At 42.3% G+C, this 23345-nt stretch overlaps 1 protein-coding gene across 1 annotated transcript; it reads right to left on the bottom strand.

Moving 5' to 3' along the window:
* Nucleotides 1–7535: 7535 nt before the first annotated feature.
* On the bottom strand, nucleotides 7536–11808 carry LOC131573777 (suppressor of cytokine signaling 2-like). Its single transcript, XM_058828010.1, has 3 exons — nucleotides 11673–11808; nucleotides 9901–10177; nucleotides 7536–9001 (listed from the first exon to the last, which is right to left on the bottom strand). The coding sequence occupies exons 2-3, from the start codon at nucleotides 10043–10045 to the stop codon at nucleotides 8553–8555; spliced, it is 594 nt and encodes a 197-aa protein (XP_058683993.1). The 5' UTR covers nucleotides 10046–10177; nucleotides 11673–11808; the 3' UTR covers nucleotides 7536–8552.
* Nucleotides 11809–23345: the final 11537 nt, after the last annotated feature.

A 23345-nucleotide genomic window follows, 5' to 3' on the forward strand; every position in this document is an offset into this window, starting at 1 on the left:
ATATTTGAGCCAGTTTGGTGTCAACTCAAAGGCCTACTAACTGCTCAAATCTCAAAGCTAACCATGTAGATTAAAAAAGTATTTCCTGGACTTTGCAGATCAATGGACCATAGTCAATTCTGCACATCAATATCCTCAGACTTTTGGTCTTAAAAGGTTGTTCTGTTTGGTTCTGCATATTGAGAGGCCATCATGTCTGTATTTTGTTTTCTACAGACTAGTTTATTTTCTGCTGATAACAAGAGGCCAAATGGGTTGTTAAAACTGGCACAAGCAGATTAAATCTATTAGGATTATGCTATTTTCAGTTGTCTGCAAGACAGCATTTCAGCTTTAGGGACAAAATAAAAAATAGGAGCCTCTAGATTTGTTTATTAAAAACACATCTAAATGGTTAAATCTTTCACAAAACCTCAGAAATTAAAAAGGGAAAAGAGAAACATATCTTGTATGCTTGCCTGTCAATTTTAGGAAAAAGAGCACAGAAAACATTTCTGTAAGTGATGTGTCTCAAAAACAGTGTTAAAATATAAGTCAGAGTGAGCCAAACTAGGTGGCCTGAAGGCCAGATGCGGGTCTTGCAAACCACTGCTGTCCACTGCTGAACCAGGCAATAACCCCTTCTTCCCTCTTCCTCCTCAGCCTGGTGCCCATTGCACTCCCCTTTGCAGCCGTGGGCCTCTGTAATGCCAACATCCAGATCTCCTGTGACAGTCATTGAAAACCTGGCTGTGATGCCAGGGAAGGGAGGGGCTTGGTATAGAAAGTTTGCCCAAAATGTAGACCAAAACCTAGCCATGCTGTGCTGGATGCTGGCAGAATTTGAGGGCACTAGATGGTCAGTTGGGAAGGGGTGTTGCTCTTCAGGTGACATTTGCTACTAGAAAATGATTCCTTACCCTCCTAAAAAAAGATGTTGGGAGGACTGAAGCACATCACTGAATGGGATCAGCCCTTGAGCTGCTGCATAATTGTTCCGATACTTTGTAACTTCCATTCATTTAAATAATAAAGGATTTAAATGCAGATCAAAGAGAGGAATTAATATAAAATATAGGTGACATGTCATGAACGTCCTTAAAAGTAGCATTTTATTAAAAGGCACATCCAGCATGTAGGTAAAATATAGCACAGAAAGTTTTAAAAGATCTTAAAACATGGGGTTTAAAGTGATTCTGTAATGTCTATACATTTACATTTGTTTCCATAATAAAAATAAGTGTTTATTAGCAGTACTGCAATGAATTCTTAGTGCTGTTTCCTATGATACAAATAATCCCTAGCAAAAAGTTATAAAAAGGAGAAATAGTTATAAAAGGAAGCAAGCATCAAATGCAAAACTTTTGCATACATTTCATTTTAAAAATCCACTGAATTGTAAAAAAACCCGTGTACTTAATACTTGCAAAACATGACTCAGTATTTCTCAGAACTTGTAGTCCTTCAAATATATGAATTCATGTAGTTCTCTATTTTTAAGTTTAATTTAAAGATTCTTTGAGGAGACAGATGAAATACTGCAAGCCTCTTATTATTTATTATTTATTACAGACTTAGGAAATTATTTTTTAAATATAAAGCACCATTTTATTAATATGAGAACAAACAAAGAAAATTCACTGATCAACCTGAAAATCAAACATGGAAAATGACTAAAATAAATTAAACATTGAAGTCTGAAACCTTTTCACAACACCAACTTACTTTACTTGCAAATTACAGCATATTAAATGGTTTTCTAACATTTTAGATATGGAAGGTTGATTTTATTTAGGTGGAGAATAACTGTTGCTATTATATATCTTCTGTTGCTTTCCCAGGATTTCAACTGGGCAAACTCATGCACAATACCTGTATTTTGCAAGGTTCTTACTTTAAGGGTAGACTTCAGGAGCTAGTAATGATTCATGGAATGTTTTTACAGGTAGCCTAACAAGATATTTGCCACGGCTTATACCTTCCCATACATCCTCTTTTCAAACAAAAAATACTGTTCGATTAAGAATTCACTTGATCTGTTTTGTTCCCTTTCAAAATGAAACCTGCCTGCCTGCAGGCTAGTGAAGCATCCTGCAGTAGGCATTGCATCCTCTGTCAGGGGAGTTAAAAGAAACAGATGAATTTCCTGAAAGCTTCTCACAGTTTCCCTCGCAGAAAACACAAGTCTGAAGCACTTCAGCTGAGGAAGGAGCTGTGCCACATCCACTGCAATCTAGTTAGACAAGGATCACACTTTCCTAACTTACTTCCTTCTCTCTTTTCAGCAGTGCAGCCAGTCAAAGATATTTTCCTCATTGCAGCTTAAGTCCCTATCAATGTTATTTGAAGTATAAGCCACTTTTCACCCCATGCTGAGAAATTACAGAATGTTGAGTCCACCGCCCACTTTACAGATGGATAAATTGCAGCTCAGTCTTTAATAGTGCTCTTCCTACAAAAAATAACCCAGCTCAAAATCCCTTGAACAGTAAGAGTTGGTCTACAACTTATTCTGCCCTCCAGATGTGTCAAACAGGGTAAGAAAAAAAGCAAATGTGTGTAATAAGGTGTCCAGAGCAATCTCTCAAATTTGGAGATTCTCCCTGAAGGCAGAGTGTGGGTACAGCAACTCAGCCAAACTGATCCTATTTCAGAGCTGCAACCTAAAGAGAGAAATTGTAACAAAGCATTTTGAAATGGGATTTTTGCGCTTTCAGCTACCAGATTTACAACTATTTTTCAAAAAATTGCTGTTATCAAGGCTGATCCAAGTATCTTCAAAAGAAGAATTTGCACTGGGCTTTGAATCTTTCCCCATGTCTAACATACCTCTGCATTTATTATTTGGTAACTAACAGTGCACCAAGTTGCAAACCTCAGCTATGAAACATCAATTATAGAACAGTTTGACTGGAATAAAAAGGATTTACTTACATAAACCTTGCCCTCCAGTGGAAGAAAAATCAAGGCAGAAGCATTGAATTTGTTTGCGTTTTTTTAGTGTATTTTGTTCTTTGCAGAACTCACCACTAAACTTGCACTGGATATCTGTTTGAAGTTTTTCCTACTAAATGCCAGATCATTCCTTATGCTAATATAAATAGCTTTTGCTCCAGCATTATATTCCTTCTTAATACCATAGAAAGGACTGGTATTATTTTGGTGTTTCAGCTCCTAGAAAAATAATGGCTCAAATTCTGGAAGAAAACAAAATTAAACACAGGTGCAATCCCTTTTTAAAAATATAATCTAAGTAGAGTAAAATACACAATTTATCAGGCAGATTAATCAGCATAATTATGGTGATATATTTTTGTATTTCTATAGACTTTCTCAGAGGCACTGGCTACTTTAAAGCCCTGTAGATAACCTGATTGATTAACACAGTTAATCTCTCTCCTGCTTGGTAACCCTGGCCCCAGGACAGACTTGAGTTTGCTATAAGCTAATTTTTTCTCAAAATTAAGCTGTCTAGCCAGACTTTGTCTATGTGTGGATTCAGACTGTACTGATACTTGTTCTTCCCCTAGACCTTTAATCTCTACTAATACACCTTTCAGGATTGCACTCATCCAGGTGGTTAGTTATTTGATACACCTTGTGAGAAGTGCCACCTCTCACAGGAGTTGCTGGCTTTTCCATGTCCTTTCCCTCTAGTCCCTTCTCAGACATGAAAGCCAGAAAAGTAATTCCCTCCTTAGAAAGCAGAATATTTTCTCATCTTGTTCCTGGCAGCTGTATTTCACCTAGCTTGTAGTGTGCTCTCTGTCAAAGACAAGGGATAGGGACCAGGGATGGTCAGCACCTGAACCAACTCTGCCTTCCTGTTCCTTTGACTGATACTCAGCCATTTGTAGAAATTACCCAGTTTTAGCAATACTGTGGCAAATCACCATGTTGTTGTAAAGTAAGCTCAGACTATGGTGACTGAAGTTATGTGTCAGTGGAATGTTGTTTCCAGGCATTTTCAGTCGTGCTAATGGCTTAGCAAAATACTGAGACCTGCTGAATCTAATGCTAATAGAGAAGTGGTTTTCAGGAGCTAGACTGAGATACCAACGCAGCTTGTCATCCCCACTTCCTTTGTGTATATAGAACTAACCACTCAAATAACTTCTACTTACTCTATTTGGAATTTTTTTGGTTTAGATAGTAAAAGTTACATTAATTTCTATATTTTTAAAATACAATTTCTTCTTTCAACAACTTTTTTTATTGTTATTTAGAATTAGCAATACAGTTTTTAGAATCCCTCAAGCCATTGTTTCCTCTAGCAGTAAATACGATACTTAGATTTATTTTTATGACTACAGAGTTGGCAGAAATTTTGTTTTACATTATTTTAAATGACTCTTAGACATGATACCCATGTCTAAAGATATCTCTTGCCATTTCTATTATGTGTTTTGGCTTAAGGGAAGCAAAGCCCTGATATCACTTGACTTATTTCTGCTAGAGCCTAAGATTATAGCCAAAGGAAAAATCAATAGGATTGTTATCAGGAATACAAGAAAAAGCTCTTGAATAGAGCATGTAGGTAAATAAAGTTTTCTAAACAATCTTTAACAAGGTAATTTAACTGCAGGAACATTCTGCTAAAACACAAGAGTTGGATAAGGTACAGAAATTCACACAACTACAGAACTCTGTCCTCCCTGTCATATGTAGATTCTGTTTCCTCAAGGTGATGAGATTTAGTCTCATTATAGAAGTAAATTCTTCATTGTTGTAATACATAGAAGAAATTTCTACCATCCAAATTCTAGTGAATAATTTTTCCTTCTTGCTAATAATTTTATATTGCTTATCTAGAATGTATTTACATAAAATATAATTAGGACAATACTGACAAGATCAGATTAAAATTACTTGTAATGCACTGTGTGCAGCTGCTTGGTTACATTCCCACTCTGCCCATTCATCTTTTACTCAAATCATTTTCTGTCTCAGGTGATAATACTACCAGCAGGAATATACCTATACAACTAAAATGCTGCCCTAGTTTACACTTCTGCTAGGTTTAGTGCTAAACTAATTACTGTTACAAGTTCAATTTTCATCATTCATCTTGCAATTGTATTTATTTTAGTTGTTTTTTAAAGCATGCCTTTTAGGATTGTAGGATTCTCAGTTTTCCTTTAAGTAAAGTGAAGAGGTTTTCTAACATACCAGGTATAAATTGGAAAATCTGAAACTCCAAGACTCAAAAAAGAAAAACCAAACCAACACATGGCTGTGTGAAAAAAAGGCTTAGGATTAAAGTCCTTATCATGATTTTTGGTTGACTCATGGGCATTGAACCTGTGAAACTGGCTTTGCTGCACACTCTGTACTAGCAATTCAAGATTATATATATCAGTTATATATATATGTATATATTTCAGTTAGAAGTAATGTTTATAATCTGAAGGGCCCACAATTTAAAAGCTATTGCTGCAAACAAGCTACAACACCCATAAGGTAAAGAAAAAAAAAATTAGGCACTGATTTTTTTTAAAAATGTTTGAACAACATGTCTGAAAATTTTTATGTCTGAAAATTCACAAAGTCTATGTGCAAGAGCTTTGTACTGCTGAAATCTAATCATGTTCTATCATTAGATTTTTTTGTACCAGAACAAATCATTCCTCTGTGCTGTGTTAGAAAGAAGCCGAGCTTTCTGCAAGCTATACTGTGGTTTAGTTTTACTAGTGCAATGCATCAGCCCTAGGACTGGCATCCTAATGAGGACAAGAACTGTGCTTTCATACAAAGAGGACTAGTTCCCCCTCCAGTCTGTTTAAAATATTGTTCACGGCTTCGAGCACACTATAGTTACAGAGCCTGCTTTTCCTCACAGGAACTAATACAAGTGATATGAAGTCTAGGTCAATATGCTCAGTGTTTGGTGACTTGATTCCACATCACAGTAACTAATCTTGATTAGTTATGAGAATCACCACCTTTCACTTTGCCAGCACTCCTTGTCCTCAGCCTGTCATTTGCCCTTGTGCTTTGGAGAACTGTTATTAAAAAAAACAGCAAGCTTCTCTGATCTGCCCCTTCTTGTTCCTCAGAACTTGGCTCTGCTGTGGGGTACACTTGGCCTGTGACTGCTTACATGGTCTGCCAGCAGCAAGCCATAAATAATTTCTTATATTTGCAACACAGCAGTCTCATTGCACCCCAATGCTCTTATCTTCTCAGTCGACTTGCTCCAGCACTGGTAGTCATGATTTTAAACCCCCAGGGATTTATTTTAAAGGTCATTAGTACAATGTGTTTACCATTGAGACCCCAAGCATATCACCCTGGCAGAAAAGGCACAGTAGTAGAATGTTAACACCGGCAGATTAGAGTGTTTGTGACTGTGATGGAAGTTATTCCATACAGCAGGTCTCTCACCACATGGTAGAGCTAGGCAAGAACTGTAAGAAAAGATTCATCAGAATGAAAAGTGTTCCCAGAAACACAGTTTTTTAACAGGCTCTGCTCACAGGAAAAGCTCTTCAGCCTGAGGGTGGCAGATCTTAGCAAAACTGATGACAAGAACCGTGTGATTATGACACATACCTAGAATACATAAACTCTTTGGGCATGGGAACAAAGGGTTGTCACCATATGTGAGAAACTTCCAAATACATTTTGGCAAGACATGGGGAAAATTTTACATAACAAAATATTTTGGTTTGTTTTTCAGAAGAAAACCCCTCCCATTTCTATACTGAAGCTTGAGTTGAAAATGGGGACAGAAAATTTAAGCCATGGAGGAGGAGAAGCCCACCTTTTGCATAGAAAGAACAAGAACATATCAATTATATGTCATACCAAGGAGCCATCCACTCTGCCTCAGGTTCTTGCTGCATTCTTTTTCTCAATGGCTCAGCTACTCATTTCTGCCAGCATGTTACAGACAAAACTGAGTGTATAACACTGGGAGTTTAGATGCAATAAATTAGCTGGTTGATGCCCCAGAGTTTATGAGAAGGGACAGAATGTCCTGACAGTACAACAGAGCATTTAAGTCACAAAGAAAACAGGATTATTTTATGTTGTTTCTATTTCAGCCTGGACAAAGCTAGATTACAGCAAATGTTGACAACCCTCCTTGTTCAAGCACAGGTCTCTTTGCTTTAATTAACAAATAAGCTAAGGAAATAATTCAAACTATTAATTTGTTGACTAAGGATGAGTCCATGTCCTTGCTTCTCTTTTTACTGCACTCCTACTATTCTCGTCCTGTGTATTTTTTCTATTAAATACTTTACATTTGGGCTGAAGAATGGGTACTGAGGGTCTTAGTCTTCTCTTCCTGTTTGGGAGACTACTGTAACAGAAAAAGCAGTGTCCTATGCTAATACCCAACTACAGGAATTCAGCAGGTAGCCTCTAAGCCACTAATCTGAATGTAATCCAGCTATACTTTTGAGCAGCACCACAAAGGCAAAGCAGGGGTATTCATCTTCAGTGATACATGTGCATTTATCTGAGTATTAGCTGGGAAATTATATAAGTTCCCATATAAGAACACTCTTTCCTCAATAGTAGCAAATCCATACATAAAAAGATGGGGAGATAGTTGTGCACTTTGATTTACTTTATTGAGTAATTATCTGATAGCTACAATGGTGAATTAGAAGTTAAAAAATAAAATAAAATGAAATAAAAAGAAATAAAAAGAAAATAAAAAACAAGAAAAAGGTAAACCAACCCCCTTAAAAAAATCCACATCTTATTTCCCCACATTTTGGGAAACAGCCTGAAGAAAACATTCTACACTGTAGAAGACACATGTAACTGCTGAAATCCATGTCTTGACATTGAAACTGCAAGTCTAAAGCATATAGTTCTAAAGCCTCAACCAAAAGAGGCTTAATAATAATAGCATGGATACATCACCACTGTGAAGATATTAACATGTTAAAGATTTTGGGATACCAGTCTGGTATAATCAGCAATATACTGGGTTCCTATGAAAGATGTAGCATTTCCTCCTAAGGTCAGCTTTCAGAGAACTTTGAAAAACAGTATTTTAGACTGATTATTTACAGTACTCCTTTGCTTGCAGAAAAGCAGGAAAGTAGTTCAATAAAAACTGAATACATGATCATTTTTCTGACTGGATTTGATTAGTTGCATAACTTTAGTAAGATTATCACAGTGTGATCTATTTAAGCTTTTAGGATTATATGAACACCAGCACCAAATTAATCTTGGAATCAGACAACTGAGATACTTGTAAACTCTCTCTGACCACTTATGAAGTCTCTCCCATCCCACTGCTTCAGTAAGCATTTGAGAGCTAGTGCAGCATTTTATTGACAAAGCAACACAATCTGGACAGATTCCTGGCTTCTCTCTCTCCTTGCAAGAATAGCATGCCACCTTGTCGAACCCCCAAGGATGCAAACTAGGATTATTTTACATAAAGTCTCCCTTTGTAGCATCTGAAATAAAAACCTTTCCCCCAGAACTGCCACTGTTTTGATAGTGAATTCCATGCCGAGTCGTACAACTGGTTACTCAGTTCTTTGGCTGATTTAAAGAATTGCATTCAAAATTTACTCTGTGTTAGAGGCATTTAGAAAATATATTTATACCTGGTATTGATACTCTTTCAAGTACTCTTTTAGTCTTGTTGGTAATGGTAGCTCCCAGATCTGATTTGTGCTCTTGTTTATAGCTATTCTGCAGCGGTGTTGCAGAGATGGAGCAGATGTATAGAGGGGTTTGTTCAAGTAAAGATGAACTGTTCCATTTGAAGGTGTTTCAGTTCTATCCTTGCACATAAGAACATAGTACTCAATCAAATGCACAACGCTGTTGAACTGTTTAAGTCTAGATCTGACACAAGTGATGGAGTCCAGTCTAAACTTGCCATCTTGATATTCTATACGTAGATTGGTCGGTCCCGCTGATGTTTTTACCGATATAGTCAGTAGATACTCTGAATGCGAACTATCCCTAACCAAAAAGGTCCCTTCGGGGGCATCCTGTAACCTTTCTTTGGCTTCAGCAACAGTCATGTTGCCCCAGTACCACCCTGTTAAAAGATGAGAGAAAGAAGGGATTTGTTTATTCTTGCTTGTTTTAAAAGCTGCTCTCTGGCTGATATACTTCTAGTCACCTATTCCTTCTGTTGTTTGAAAGCCAAAGTCCTGCAGGCACAGTAAATTTTTATTTGCTATTTAAATTCATTTGTTTTACAATGTATCGTTTTGACAGAGCCTTCCAAGTCACTTTTTATTTTCATATCTATGCATACACACGCACAAACTTTCCCTCAGAGTCCTGTGAGGCCGACCCTGAAGCAGCAGGGACGCGTCCCGCGGCTCCCCGCTGCTCTCCCGCAAGGGCCAGCGCTGCGTCCGCAAGGCACAGGCTGGCAGCCCGCAGAACGCCCGCTTTGGGTAACTCGGAGTAGGCTGCTGTTGAAATGAGCTTTGTCTAGCGATCGAAAGCGGAGGGGTAAGAAAAGAACTTCGGCGAGGTAGCTGCGGTCCTGGCGCGGCTGCGATAAAGAAAAAAAGCCCTTCCCTCCGCCCGCAACCTAGCCCCGCGTCCTGCGGGGCCGGGCGAGCCGCCGCCGCTCCGGCGAGGGGACCGCAGGTACGCGGGGCCGAGGGGATGCGGCGCCTCGGCCGCCCCGGCCGGCGGCAGCGCCCGGCCCTCTCCCGGCCGCAGATCCTGGGCTGCTGCCGGGGCGCGGCGCTGCCGGCGCTTTCGCTTCGGCCGCCGCAGTCCGCGGAAGGTCGGAGTCGTCGCCGCCCCTCTCAGCCGCGGGAACGCGACCTCGCAGCGCCGGGCGGCGATGGCCAGGCGTCGCACCGCCGTCCGGATCCCCTCTCGGCCCGGCGGGGATCCCCGCCAAGCCGTTCTGCCTCCCGCCGGACGGCGCCGCCGCCCAGGGCGCTTTCCCCCTTCCCGGCCGCCCGGGCTTACCTGCCCGCCGCAGCTCCTCCATAGCCGCGGCCAGCTGCTCCGCCTCACGGCACTCCTCGGCAACGGGCGCCGCCGCCCCGGGGTGCCCCCAGCGCTCCCCGGAGCTCTCCGCGCTCTCCAGGGACTCGGCGGAGCGCAGGGTCATGGGCGGCGGCGGCGGGCGCGGCCCCGCTCGCAGGCAGGTCGGGGGCTGCCGGCAGGAGAGGGCTTCGCTTCGCCGCCGCGGGGTTCAGCGCCGCGCCGGGTGCATGGTCCCGGCCCCCAGCCCGGGCGCCGCCTGCGAGCCGAGAGAGAGCGCGGTTAGCGGCGAGCCCCGCGAGAGGCACTCCCGACGCAGAGCGTCTTTCTGGCGATCCCGCTTCGGAACTTCCCAGCATCCAGAGGAGGGACCCGAGGCTAAAGATCACCTCCCGGCGAAGCGGGGGAGGGACATCTCCTCCCCCCCGCCGCCCAGCCTGTCCTCGGCGGCGGCCCGAGAAGGTGGTCTCGCTTTATCGCAAAGGCGAACCCGCTGATGCCCCTCTCCCTCGGCTGGGGCAGGCGAGCCCGGCCGGCAGCTCTGGGGCTTTGGGGTGGAGGTCGTGGGGGAGAGCCGTAAAGGTATGAGAGAGGAGGGATAACCAGCAGCGCGGGGCAGAGGTCCCAGCCCCGGCGCTGCCCGGGTTTCACACTGCGGGGCGTACGGACGGTACGCCCCGACGCCTTCCAGTAAGGTCATCCGCGAAGTCGTACCTCTAGGAACGGGAGCCCGGCATGGGCCATGCTCCTGGGGTGGGAGACCCCCTCTCGGGCAGCGGGGTAAACCTGCGGGGCGGGTATGCCGGCAGCGCCGGCTCCGGGGGCTCGCCGGCCGCTTGGGAACGGAAGGGGCAGCGCGGTGGAGGACGCGCTATAATTAGCGCGGGGCAGGAAATATGCTTTTCCCGCTCCATTAAATGCTGATATTAGGGGGAAAAGAAAATTTAAAAAAAAATTATTTCCTCTTGGCTGAAACTAACGGGAGGGACAAAACGAGCCTCTTCTCTCCTGGGAACTCCGCCACAAGAGGAGCGACACAAAGCTGGGCAGTACCAGCGACGGGGAGCCTAGACGGCTTGGCCGGAGAGAAGAGACGGGGCTCACAGGAAAGACCCGGAGCCCCCCGCCGATGCTTGCGAACCGGGCAGTCTCTGCCTGCGGGTGCGCAGCAGCCGCCAGGTGAGGGGTTATGCTGAAGTGGTTCCTCCCTTAACAAGTTCCGCAGCAGAGCTCAGAAACTTTTCCAAATTAAACTGTAGTGCCAACTGATAGGTTGTTCTGACAGGTTTCTATCCCAGCATATATATAGGCACACAGGCGGGAACCCCTCGACAAAGCCCATCCCCTCCTTCCCCCGAGCAGAAGGTCCCGCCGCCGGCTCGGTGACCGGGCGCAGGTGCGCCTGTCACCGGAGAGGCTGCGGGCGCCGGGCCGACGAGCGCAGGTGGGAGCAGCTCTGCCAGCGGTGTCCGGGCGCGACCCCTTGTGAAAGGGAGGCTCCGGGAGCGCCTGGCCGCTAAGCGCCGCCGCCACGGGAGTTCGGTGGGGACGGAAGGCTTGCGAGGCGGTGGCGGCTGGCTGCAGCCGGGCGTCCCCCGGCCGAGGCGAGGAGCGCAGGAGCAGCCTGCCGCCGGCTTCGGGGGTGCCTCCATCCCGGCGGTCGGCAGCGCCGTACCGGGAGCGGGCGGCGGGCTGCCGGCTCTCGAAGCGCGGCGGGGCATCGGGCGGAGGGGGGCGACGACAAGGGGACTCACCCGGGCTCGGTGGGATGGGGCTGGGGCCGTCGCTGCCGCCGCCTGGAGGTGGGACGATCAGGTTGTTCTAGCTCCCGGCGGCGTCGGGGGGCCGAGGAGACACAGCACCCGCCGCCGGGGAGAAGCGTCGAGGCTGTGCTGGGGCGGAGAGAGGCTGCCGGAGGAAGATGGTGCTCCTGGGGAAACAACACCCTCCGCTCCCCCCCCTCTCCCCGGCGCGGGCGGTCTGCTCGCCTTTGATTGCGAGGCGAGGGCATCCTGCCCCCGCCGCTCCCCCCTCCCGGGATGGTTACATACAAAGGCTGCTTTCCAGGAACTTTCCAGGAACCGCATCATGTGACAGGACCCGCTCCGGCGCCTCCGCCGCGATCGCGGCCAGCCGGGGCCGACGCACCGAGCCGCCGCCCCTGTCACGCCGGGGCAGCGGTCGCCGAACGCTGCCCCGCGGCCCCCCCGCCTCCTCCTCCTCCTCCGCCCGCGGAGCCGCGGGCGACTCGCAGGTCAGTGCCCGGGGCTGCGGAGGGACCGGGCCGGCGGGGCCGTGCGGGGAGCCCTGAGGGAAGCGGGCGAGCGCGGGAGCTCAGCCGCCCGTCCCGGGGCCGGAGGGGCGAGGGGCGCCCGGCCTGCCCGGCGCCAGCAGCCGCGGGCACCTGAGCGCGGCGGCGGGGCCCGCCCGCAGGGCCGGGAGCGCGGCAGGGGCCGGTGCCAGGAGCTCTCTGCCAGGGACTTGCGGCGGCCGAAGCTCCTGGGACACCCCACCCTGGTCTCCACCCCCCTTCACCCTCCGGCGCTAAATACCTCGTTGCTACAAACAGCCAGTGCCCGCCGATGCGCGCGCCGATTTCCTCCCCCTCCCCCCTTTTTTAATTATTATTTTATTTTTTTTTTTAATAAGCACGAAGCTGTTTTTCAGCGTAAAGATGGTTGATTGCGTCGTGGGTGCTGCTCGGTAACCAGCCACCTTTCGCCGCTGCCCCGGCGGCCCCGAGCCGACTTTAGAAAGAGACACACGCAGAGGAGGGGGGGGGGGGGGAAAGAAAAAAGAAAAAAAAAGAAAGAAAATAGGGGAAACAAAGCAAAAGTAGCCGTAATAGTCTCACCCCGGCCCTTGGCTGACGGTCAGAGCTCCCTGCAAATTGCACGGGGGTGTCTGGGAGGGAGAATTGACGGGAGAAGGATTAAGGGGTGTCTTTTTAAAGATTTCAGAAAAGAAACCCTAACTTATAAAATAATAAAAGATAATATATTTTAAAAATCGGGGCGGGAGGGGGGAGGAAGCCTTTGTTATCAGAGGGGTAGATGAATATGTATTAGGTTGGACTGTCTGGCTGAGGGAGCAGGAGCAGCTCCCCTGCACAGGGAAAGCTCCCACACTGAGACACTGCCTTCGGTCGCACTCCTCAGTAACGTCTGAAATGCAACGTTTCTTTAAAAAGAAATAAAAATAAGGGCTGAGAAAGGATTACAAAGCCTGAAGGATTTTGTAACAGTTATTGCTTATAATTCTTAAGCACCAGGGGAAATGAGAATTAATAGTTACCTTAAAATCAAGTTCTGTATTTAGTAACTAAGTAAATTAATCTGAGAAAAAAAAAATCAACTTTGTTAAGTGAAATATCGGTCAGTATGATTTCATCTGTTTGTAATGCCTGGGTGCTTTTGAATTTAATTTATTCAGTTTATGAAAAAAAGGTGGTTTTAATCACTGGCAGCAGCACAGATTTAAAATGAGGTCTGAGGAACAAACACGGGCTTTCTTAAGCATTTTCAGAAATGGTTTAAAACAATTTAGGTCTTGAAGGTCGTTCTTGTTCCTGTTTTTGTCTGTGAAGTTCAGATAGCCTCAGATGCAGCCTCCAGTGATGGTTGTGGAATCCCCACTAAGTTTTTTTATTGGATAGATGTGGAAAAGGGAGAGAATAGGTTTGTGCCCCTTGAAATTTAGTTGACAGTTCAACTACCTGTGACATGAGATCTTACAAAAAAACTCCATTACTTTTTCAGAATGGCACTGACTTCACTATGTTCAGAATAACAATAAAAAATAATACAGATCTATTTTTATTGCTAAAATAATTCTATATATGTAGGCAGAGAGCTTTTGCTCAAAAATATGTTCTTCTGATACCATAGTGTTCAAATTAAGGCTATTTCTTTGAAGTTCAATAATGCATCTTGGAGAAAAGGAATACGCCTTGTCTAGATGCAAAGTTGCTTTTTGACAGCTTTGCTGTAATTCTCTTTTCCTATGTTATTTTATTAATGGGATTTTTATGTGGATAATATCTCAAGACTTCCTTTGCTTCTGCTGTTTATTCGTCACTTGAAGTCGTAATAATTTGTTTCTAAAACCACAGCCGGCTGCTATAAAGGCAGAGGGAGGAAGACCACGATTTATGTGGTGAATGAGAAACAAGAACAGAAGAATGTAATAAATGTTTGTTACTTAAAAGTTCATATATTGTTATGAAAAAGGTAGCATAAAAATTAAATAGGCAGTATATCAGCAGGATCTTTCAGAAACAGAGTTCTATTATCTTTTTTCATGAGTACTTATGTCTCTTAAAAATAGCACTAAATATCTGATAAACTTACAAGAGTAATGAAATTCAAACTTAAAAACTGCAAATTGATCTTTAAATGACAATACTGGCACCTCTTAAGAGTGCTCTGGTTCACAGTTACCTTTTCTCTGCCTTGAGACGTCTGAAAATGTTATAGGTTTGGTGGAGTACATTTGTATTTCACTGTTTCTTTCAACAATGTTAGTTGCTCTTTTTCTCCTCTGTCTGCATGAGTCTTCCATACAGTCACAGGAGAGAAAAGAAATAGTTGTAAGGGTAAGAAAAGGTGACTAAATTAAATTACTTTTGGACTATGGGCTGTATGTAGTACATGAAACTAGTTAAAGCTACTTTTTAGCTTCTTTGGCACTGGGGTATTTAATACAGGTTTGGTCTGCGTGAAGAGTTTTACTTTATAAAAATCAGAATGGAGTAGGAGAAAGATGTGAAATGGAGAAAGAGAAAAGAAGGAGCAGACTCAGAAAACTTAGCTTTCCATTGTGTAAACAAAATAAGGTTTTTTAATCTGCCATGTAACAAACAGTAATTCTTCTAGTCACTAATACAAAAACTATATACAAGTGGGGATTTAAAATTTTTATGTACAATTCAAACCAAATGCTTTATTTGTCTTTAATCTTTGTGTTTTGGGGTAGCAATTCTAGAACAAATATTGCTGTACATATACAAATATGAATGCTTCTGAGCCAGTTTTAGGGGCATATCATCCAGCTAGAGATGAAAGGCACAAACTTTAGCAATCCCTATTTTTTTCCTGATACTTTCTACTATTCATAAATGTTGGTTCTGACTGAATATCATCCATATAGTAGATATTTTAAATCAAGTTTTATATTAGTAGTGAAAATATTAGCATTAGGAGCTCTTGACAATCACAAGCAGAATATATTGTTTCTGACAATTTCAAATGCATATGCTCGAGACAGGGAAGGATGAGTGAATTTATTTTTTATTTTTCCTTTAGGCAAAAATCCCTTTCATGACCAAGGAAGGAGGCAACAACATTTTTACAGTCTTGTGAAGCGCCTGTTACTAGAAATTATTTTCACTTTGTTCCTGAAAAGTATGCCAAGTTTACTGGTGAGCTAGTATGCTGATTTATTTATATAATATGATGTGAGCAGAGGGGAAGTAACATGCTTTTGACTCAGCTGATTTTGCTAGATTTGCTCCCATTCACTGAAAAGATTTACTGATTTATTAAGGTAGATTTACCTAGCTATAGGTAAGGGGAATATAAGAATATAAGGGGCCTTTCCTTGCTCTCTTCATCCTTAATTTCCCAAAGATGCAGGACAGAACATACATTATCCATGGCATACCATTTGGTTAGTTAAAATCACCTTCAGTTAAAAGGACAGCTATTGCTTATCACATACATCTACTAATTGACCATGTTTTGACAGCTGTTTACCTGAACTGGTCTAAATAACAATGTACAGCTGCCACAGTTTCTCCCTGTCCTGGGATTGCACTCTGGTTCTTGAGCAAAGAAATATGAATATTGAGCCTTTAGCTCCAGGAAATTGGAATGAGTTAATTGTAACTCCACAGCATGAACAAGGTCTGCAATGTGAACTCTTAGAGGATTTCTCACTTAGCAGTTAGGAGAAAGGTTTGATTATTTCGCAGAGCTCCTAAAACGTGCTAGATAAAACATAGAGAAAACAAATATTTTAGTGTATGGGATCACCCTGCTCTTTCCAGCTGCCTGTGGAACAGAATGTTTTGATGAAATAGATTAAGATTTATACCAAACAGTTTTACTTTTTACCAGCTGCCACTTTATTTCCTGCCATTTTTATCTATTCACACGTGAATGCTTTGCCTTTCTTGATAATATACACTTGTAAAGGACAACAAAAGAATTCAGTGAATAATTTCTATGAATCAAGAGGTGCCCTAAAAGGAAACCAGCACTTGTAATTTAAAAGTAAACATCAAAAGATGGCACCAAGAGAATAATACTCTGAAATAACGTCCAGCTTCTTTTCTTTCAGAGACAGTTGATAAACAGAAGGACCATTCCCTTTGGTTCAATGGATAGGTAGACAGATAATCACTGACAAGCACAAAACTGACCATGAAGAAGTGGCATTTAAGTCCATCTCTCATCTCATCCTGTGCTATCTACTATCTAAAAGTTAAGGCCTAAACAGCATTGAGTAAGAGGTTACCTAGACACTTAGGATCTTCAATGAAGATAATTAAATGTAGTGTTTGCTTAATTTCTCCAATTTACTATTTACAAATTGAGGTAAAACAAAAATAACATAAAAATACTTTGGATAGGCATGTAAAGGAAAAATAGAACTTGGTGACGCAGGGTACTAAGTATAAAAAAAAAAAAGATCATTTGCACAGAAGTTTTTTACTTTGTTATGTTAGGCTTCTTTATAAATAGCAGAATTCTGGTCTATCACTCTATTATTTTGTGAATTATCGACTTTCATGCTGACTGAAACTAGCTAAATATTGCTGCAAGTTACTGGAGAATGAGTTGTAAATATACGTGTTTTGATAGCATTTCCTTCTCATTCATGCTTCCTTCTCATGAACGTGGTAGAAAAAAAGGACTGGTAGAAAGGATCATTTTTAATACAGTCTTTTCAAACACCTACTAGGAGAATATTTGATATGGATTTTAATATTCAGATTATAGCATAAAATACTGTGACTGTAATATTTATTTACCTTTTTTGGCTGAGAAAGAGCATATAGGTGTATATACGCACTACACCTATGCACACACATGTTCAGAACCATGCTCCTTGAAGTTTTGGATTTTTTAGAGAAACATACACGCTTGGGGTTTTTTTCTTTTGGAAAAATCCTAGAGATAGCACAGCTGAAAGCACTGTGAAATCTTGCATTCTCCTCCTAGATGCTGCCAGAAAAAACAAGCCTTTTATGCTTGAGGAGGCTGGAGATGTTTTTCTGCCAGTTGCAAGTCCTACGCCTCAAAGTAAGAGAGAGCAAGTAATGTCTGTGAAAAAAGTTTTCCTGACAGACAGCATGAAGGCAGCTCTCCTATGCTTTGCCAATCCATAAGTAATAAAGTTCTTTTGTTGGCAGAGAGTCAGTTTTAAAGCTAATAAGGAAAACTAAAACAGGTGATGCAGTGGCTATCTCTAAAAGGGAGATTTTTTGAGTGAAAAGTAAAGTGAAGCAGAAACTGGGTTATGTGTCTCTGAATAAATGGCCTCCCATCAGAAAAAGATTAATTTTAAATCACTGTTCTAGTTCTTACATTTAGGATAGTTTAATTCACCCAGAGCTATTTGGCCTTGAGGATGAATTCCTACAATTAAGTGTTTATGATTGAAAGTGCTGCCATGGAGAGCAGACAGATGAATATCATTTTAAGAGTACTGTGAATCATTAAATGAGATGTAGAACCTTTTTCTGGGCACGACCCACTTTCAAATTTCAGGCTAAGGCTATAATAGACTTCAGCATAAGGCCTGACGTGTAGCTGTACTTACGAGTTTGAATAACAGGATAATCAATGTTTACTAATGTATTTATATAACTTTAAACTTCTTAAAGTTAATTGAAAATAGTTTGCCTGTTGTATGTGAATCTGCTGCTGGGCTTAAATACATTTTTCAGATTAGTACATTAAGTGTTAGTGTCAGGTAATGAACTTAACCTGCCTCTGATGTGTTGGCTTCTTTTGGCTCAAAATAGGCATGGCTGCTTTCCCTGGTTCAATATAAAGAGAGGCTGGATATGGAATGTCATACAAACCTGGACAGATGACAAGAAAACAGCACTAGCTGCCAGCTATCTTCTCTCTGTTTGTCAGGATTAGTGCTTGCTTTTTTGTCAGGATGGCTCAATGCATCATCCTGTACCTGACTGGCATACTGGGAGGACGTAAACTGAAATACTGGCCAGACAGGCTGGCAGTTTTTAGGCTCGGGAGAGGAAGCAGACATAGTGCTACTCTTTCTGGTTAAGGAAAGAGCATTGGTCCACAGCTTGCCTTTTCTTGGCACAGCCTGTCCATTCCCAGAATCGCTTGCTCCTCCTTTAAGCAGTTTTTCCAGGTATGTGGAAATTAAAGCACAAACAGCAGTGGATAAAATTGGACAGGGTGCTTGAAGCAGTATCCCCCCCTGCACTGTACCCAAAACCATCCTGTGGCTCTGACAGAGCTCTGCCTGCAGCAGAGAAGAGAAATTAACTGGTGCATCTCCTCCTTAACAACTTCAGCTTTCAGACTGGTGTTTTAAGAACAGCCCCAGTTTCAGTGTGGCTCAAAACTGCCATTGATAAGGAGCAGCCTCGTGAGGTGGCAGTTCTGTCCTGAGGTGGGGGGAACGGCCTGTGGGGACAGTAATGACTCCTTCAGCCATCTGATTTTAATCCCTTACCATATGTGACTTGAAGTCCTTAGATGCCCTCTACTGCCATACACCAGAATTAACAGATGGCTCTGTGTAACCAAATTCTGATTTGCTTAAGTTTGTTGTTATCTCTCTGTCTTTATAAATGAAGAGAGGAGGGAAAATAATATCCATAATTTTTACAAAATATGCAAAGCGTTTTCTAAAGTGTGAGTTTGGGCTAGACATATTTTCTGACTTTCAGTGTGATTGCCCTATATTTCAAAATTTAACACTAATTTTAGTAGTCTCTTTGGAGCTCATTTCTCTGATAAATTATCCCTCTGTGAATAAATGTGATCTGGAAAGACACCTGAGGCACAGCAGAATTTTTTCCCCAGCATTTCATGCCACATGATGCTAGACAGAAGGAAGCTGCAAAACCTGCTGCTGTAGATCAGCCTTTGTTCTGGTGAGGAAGGAAAGGATGCATTTAGCCATCAGACATATCTTTCACGTAAGACAGAACAGCAGGTAAGAGTGTACCTAAAATGGAACAAGAATGAAATTTCAGTCCTTCCTTTGCCTGTGTTATGACAGATTTTGTGTACTGGCAGGCACAAAGCAATCCTAAGTCAAACAGAACTAATCTTGGAGGAAATCGCTCCCCAGGCTCTTAAGAATCAAGTGGCTCTGTGGTGCTTGAGCTTTAGCTGCGTGGGTTTCCTTCTAGAAGGAAAAGCCAGCAAAACAATCCCACCTTTAATTCCCTGTCCCGGGTTCCTATTGCTGATTTGACTGGGTGGGTTTGATCTAAGCAGCCATATTTTGTGTACATTTTTAAACATGCCTTACCTTTCCTGAGGAGAGTATTATTTCTTTCTACTCTAGGTGTTTGCTGGTGATGTTACAAATAGATGCAGGTGTGGCAGGAGGGAGCATGAGCTTTCCAGTGGAACATGTGACAGCAGGGACCTGTTCCAGGTAAATGGAGGACACACAGGAGGACCTCTGCCAGGCCAGTAAAAAACTTGAGCTCATGAAGGATGCAACTTTCACACTGTGCTTTCTTTTCCCTCCAGTACAGTCCTCTGCTTTCAGGTACTCTGGTCTAGAATATGCTGCTTACATTTTTCAGGAGCTTTTATAATTTTTCCAGAACACAATCTCAAACTAACGTAACTCCATAGCAAAACCTTATTATGAATGGGGGCTTTGTTCTTGGAGACTATTTTTGAAAATGCCAGGTTATCAGTTAGCCATTGCATAAAAGGCTGAAACATGAATTTGTTCATATGCCTTTGTTTCAGCATATTCATTCCTTCAATTCCTCTCCCCACTTTCTCCAAGAAATACATAGAGCTCTTCAAGTTCTAGCAGGTGGGCTGTATAATGTTATTATATAGGTAACAAACCTAGAAAGCTTTACCAATTTATACCACCCAACAATGTAGTTCATTGCATGTATTTTTATTAGATCCTCACTTTCCTGATTTCTTTAAGGGCATTTCAGTTTTTCAGTGGCTTTTTTTCTTCCCGTATCCATTGGGGAGTGAAATCATGTGTCCACAGAATGTAAATAACAGCTGTTCCTACTCAATTTGCATTTATATGCTTAGCACTTAAAAATAGCTCATTTCTAGAGTTTTTCACAATCTATTCAAAATTTCTTCTTAGTCAGAGGTACTAGTGAGATGTTAATGAAATCCCTTTGGACTGGCTGATCAAAAAGGCGCAGCAACAACAATGAAATTCCTCAAATAACTGATCAGTTATGCTCCTGAGTTACATTTCAGCAATCAACTGAAGTATGTCTTTTAAATCTCCTTGGGCATTTTAAGATCAGTTCCTTGGGCTGCTCTAATTGCTCTAAGGGGGGCTAAATACACCAGGTAAGGAGATTAATGGCTAAAAAAAATCTCTGCTGAACTGATAGTGTATTTCTAGCAAAATTAATTTATCATACAAGAACAGCTAAACAGGGGGGGAAAACCCAAAAACAACACCTGGCAAGGTGTTTTCAAGGGAGCAGCTTATTTCCCAGTGTCACAGATCTTTGAATAAACAAACCCCTTAGGCCCTGAGAATAACTGAAAAACAGGTCTTTGGTTTTTAGACTACTATTTTCTTCTGTTGACATTTCATTAATCCTAAAGAGGATACACATTTTTATTTATTAATGCCTAAATGAAGATTTTAAGAATTATGTCCAATTACTGTGGGGTTTTTTCCTCCAGAAAACTTTGGAAGCCTTTCACCTCATTATTTTGCCAAGTGTCTCAACTTGAACCATTTCTTCAGATTTCTTTGATCCTCTGAACTGAAAATTACAGAACAATGACATTTAGTGACCTTTGGTATAGTTAATTTACTCCAATGTTGACTGTGTACGAGGATGCTTGCTCCTAAATCCAGATTTGTTTGGTGTTACAGAAATGCACTTTCTTCTCTGCATATTTGTTTATTCAGAATAAAAATTCCTTTATTTTTACAGGAGTCTCAGCTGGGGCATCTCTGGAGACTCTGGACTGGTGACTGAAATTGTTTAGAAAAGACTAATTATGTGTGTGAATTGCTGCTATGCATAAACCTGTGTCAAACTTGGTAAGACTCTGGAAAGACAAAAGTAATCTAAGATCAGGTCATCTCTAAAAATGCTGTGGGTTCACACTACCTGATTTCAGAGGGCAAGCTTGTATTTCTAAATTAAAAAAGAATGTCCCTGATGTCAAGAAGGACTTATACTGGGAACATAAGAGGAATATATATGGCTTATATTCACTAGCTGGGCTAGTACCCTTGAAAACAGATTACCATATTCACATTCCACAGTCCTTGGACTCTTTCTGGTGCCCCTCTAGACCCAGTGTGCAATTCTTCTTTTTCTGTGTTATCTTTCAGTTTGAAGTTCGTGAAATGATGGGAAGCTGTCCTGCAGCCTGTGAGAAGGGTGCTTTCCTAGCATCAAAGTGAGGGTACGTGTTGTACGTTCTGGGCTGCGGTAAGGCTGGAGGGCACAGCCAGCTTGGGTGGTTCAGAAGAGCACGTCTTGTGGAGTCAAGCAAGATGTGACCTTGGGAGTGCTGCTTGGGCTGCCTCTGCAGCAGGGGGAAGCCACTGCTTTCAGGAGGGCTTGTGGAACAGGGGGAGGCAATGAGAAGGTGTGGGAGCAGCAGCAGGCGCTGAGCTTGCTGCCAGCCTGCCACGGTAACAACATGCCCCGAGGGATCCTGAACATCTCTCTGCTGCCTGCACCACCTCAGGGGTGGTAAAGCCCAGGGTCCTGGTTTCACCTGACACAGTTACACACGTATTTCCACTGCAGAATAAATGCAGCACTGTTAAAGAAATACAAGGCTTTTCCTGCATAATTTCCACAAAGTTGTGAGTGAAAATCTTGGTTGTATTGAAACAAAACACTCACCTAGTTCTAACAATTCATTGTCCCTGGACTGGACAAGGCATGGCTCGGCACTGTGACCACTGCTGCTCTTCTCTTCACAGGCCATTGTGTCACCTTTCAGCCTTACCAGTGGCCTCTTTGGGCTCACTTCAAATCTTTCTCCAACAAATATGGCCACATAAAGTCAGTGAATTGTAACCCCATGTAGCAAACACACTGCATGTTTCTTTCAGTATTTTAATACAAATATATGCTCTAGAAAGGGATTTTCTCCGTCATTTTCCTTACCTCTGCTTATGATGAATTTCCCATGAATTTAATTTGCTCCGTGCTTCTACTCTGGATAGAAAATCCTTTTTTCTTAATCTAGTTCTAAATTTTGTGGAACTTGCTACCACTCCATCACTAATGGCAGGATTTTTACTGTAGAAAAAAATGGCATGGGGGAAAGGGAATTCTGTAAACATCTATTCTTGGAAAATAACCAATGGACCCATACTGAAACCAGTCAGTATTAAAAATTACAAAATAAATTTTGAAAAGGATATGAAGCCTTATGCTGCTTATACCAACCAAACAAATGTTAACTAATTAAGGGTCAAGGAAATAATTTTCCTAGCATTTGTTTACTATTCAATAGAAATTAACAGTTTGTCTTAACTAAAACAAAGGTGAAGACCACTCCTGCAGCACAGCTCTGATGCAGTGTAACTCCTACAGACACTGACTTCAGAAAAACAGTACTTAGCATATTATTTGTTTAAACAAATCAAGCACATTTGAATGAGAAACTAGCAGTGTTTAAAACAAGAAACTTCAGCAGTGTTTGAAAAACTTGGTGCTAATGACTAGGAGTGTTTAAGAAACACTAATCTTTGCATGAAACTATTAAGCTCTGTTTTGTTACCATTAGGGAGTAGGAAATACATGTTTGTACAGGAGGGTCATGCTTCAATAGTTTAATCTTTTACTTGGGTTAATTTTTATTCAACATGGTAATGGCTTAGTGCAATAACTGTTCACTGTTCATTTAATTTTCCCCTAACTTTCATGGTCAACATTTTATTAGTTTTAGCAGAAGAGATGCTTAAAAACAGTTCTTGCAGATTTTTTTTTTTAAATCATCTCACATTTTGCTGGTAGGGAGATCCTTTTGCCAAGGAATTAAACTTTGGTAGCAGTCAAAACTGGTCTTACTTAAAAAGGTAAACTGTCTCTGACCTGACACTGTTTTTCATCTTGACAAGCAGTAAAGTTGAATATAAGCACAACTTCTTTATGTATTTAAGTTTCATAAAGACCAGTTGGCAAAGCTTCTTAGTTCTATTGGCTGTGCCAACATCTTGTATTATCT

The sequence above is a fragment of the Poecile atricapillus genome, chromosome Z (assembly GCF_030490865.1).
Source record: "Poecile atricapillus isolate bPoeAtr1 chromosome Z, bPoeAtr1.hap1, whole genome shotgun sequence".
In the NCBI taxonomy this organism is placed as follows: Eukaryota; Metazoa; Chordata; class Aves; order Passeriformes; family Paridae; genus Poecile; species Poecile atricapillus.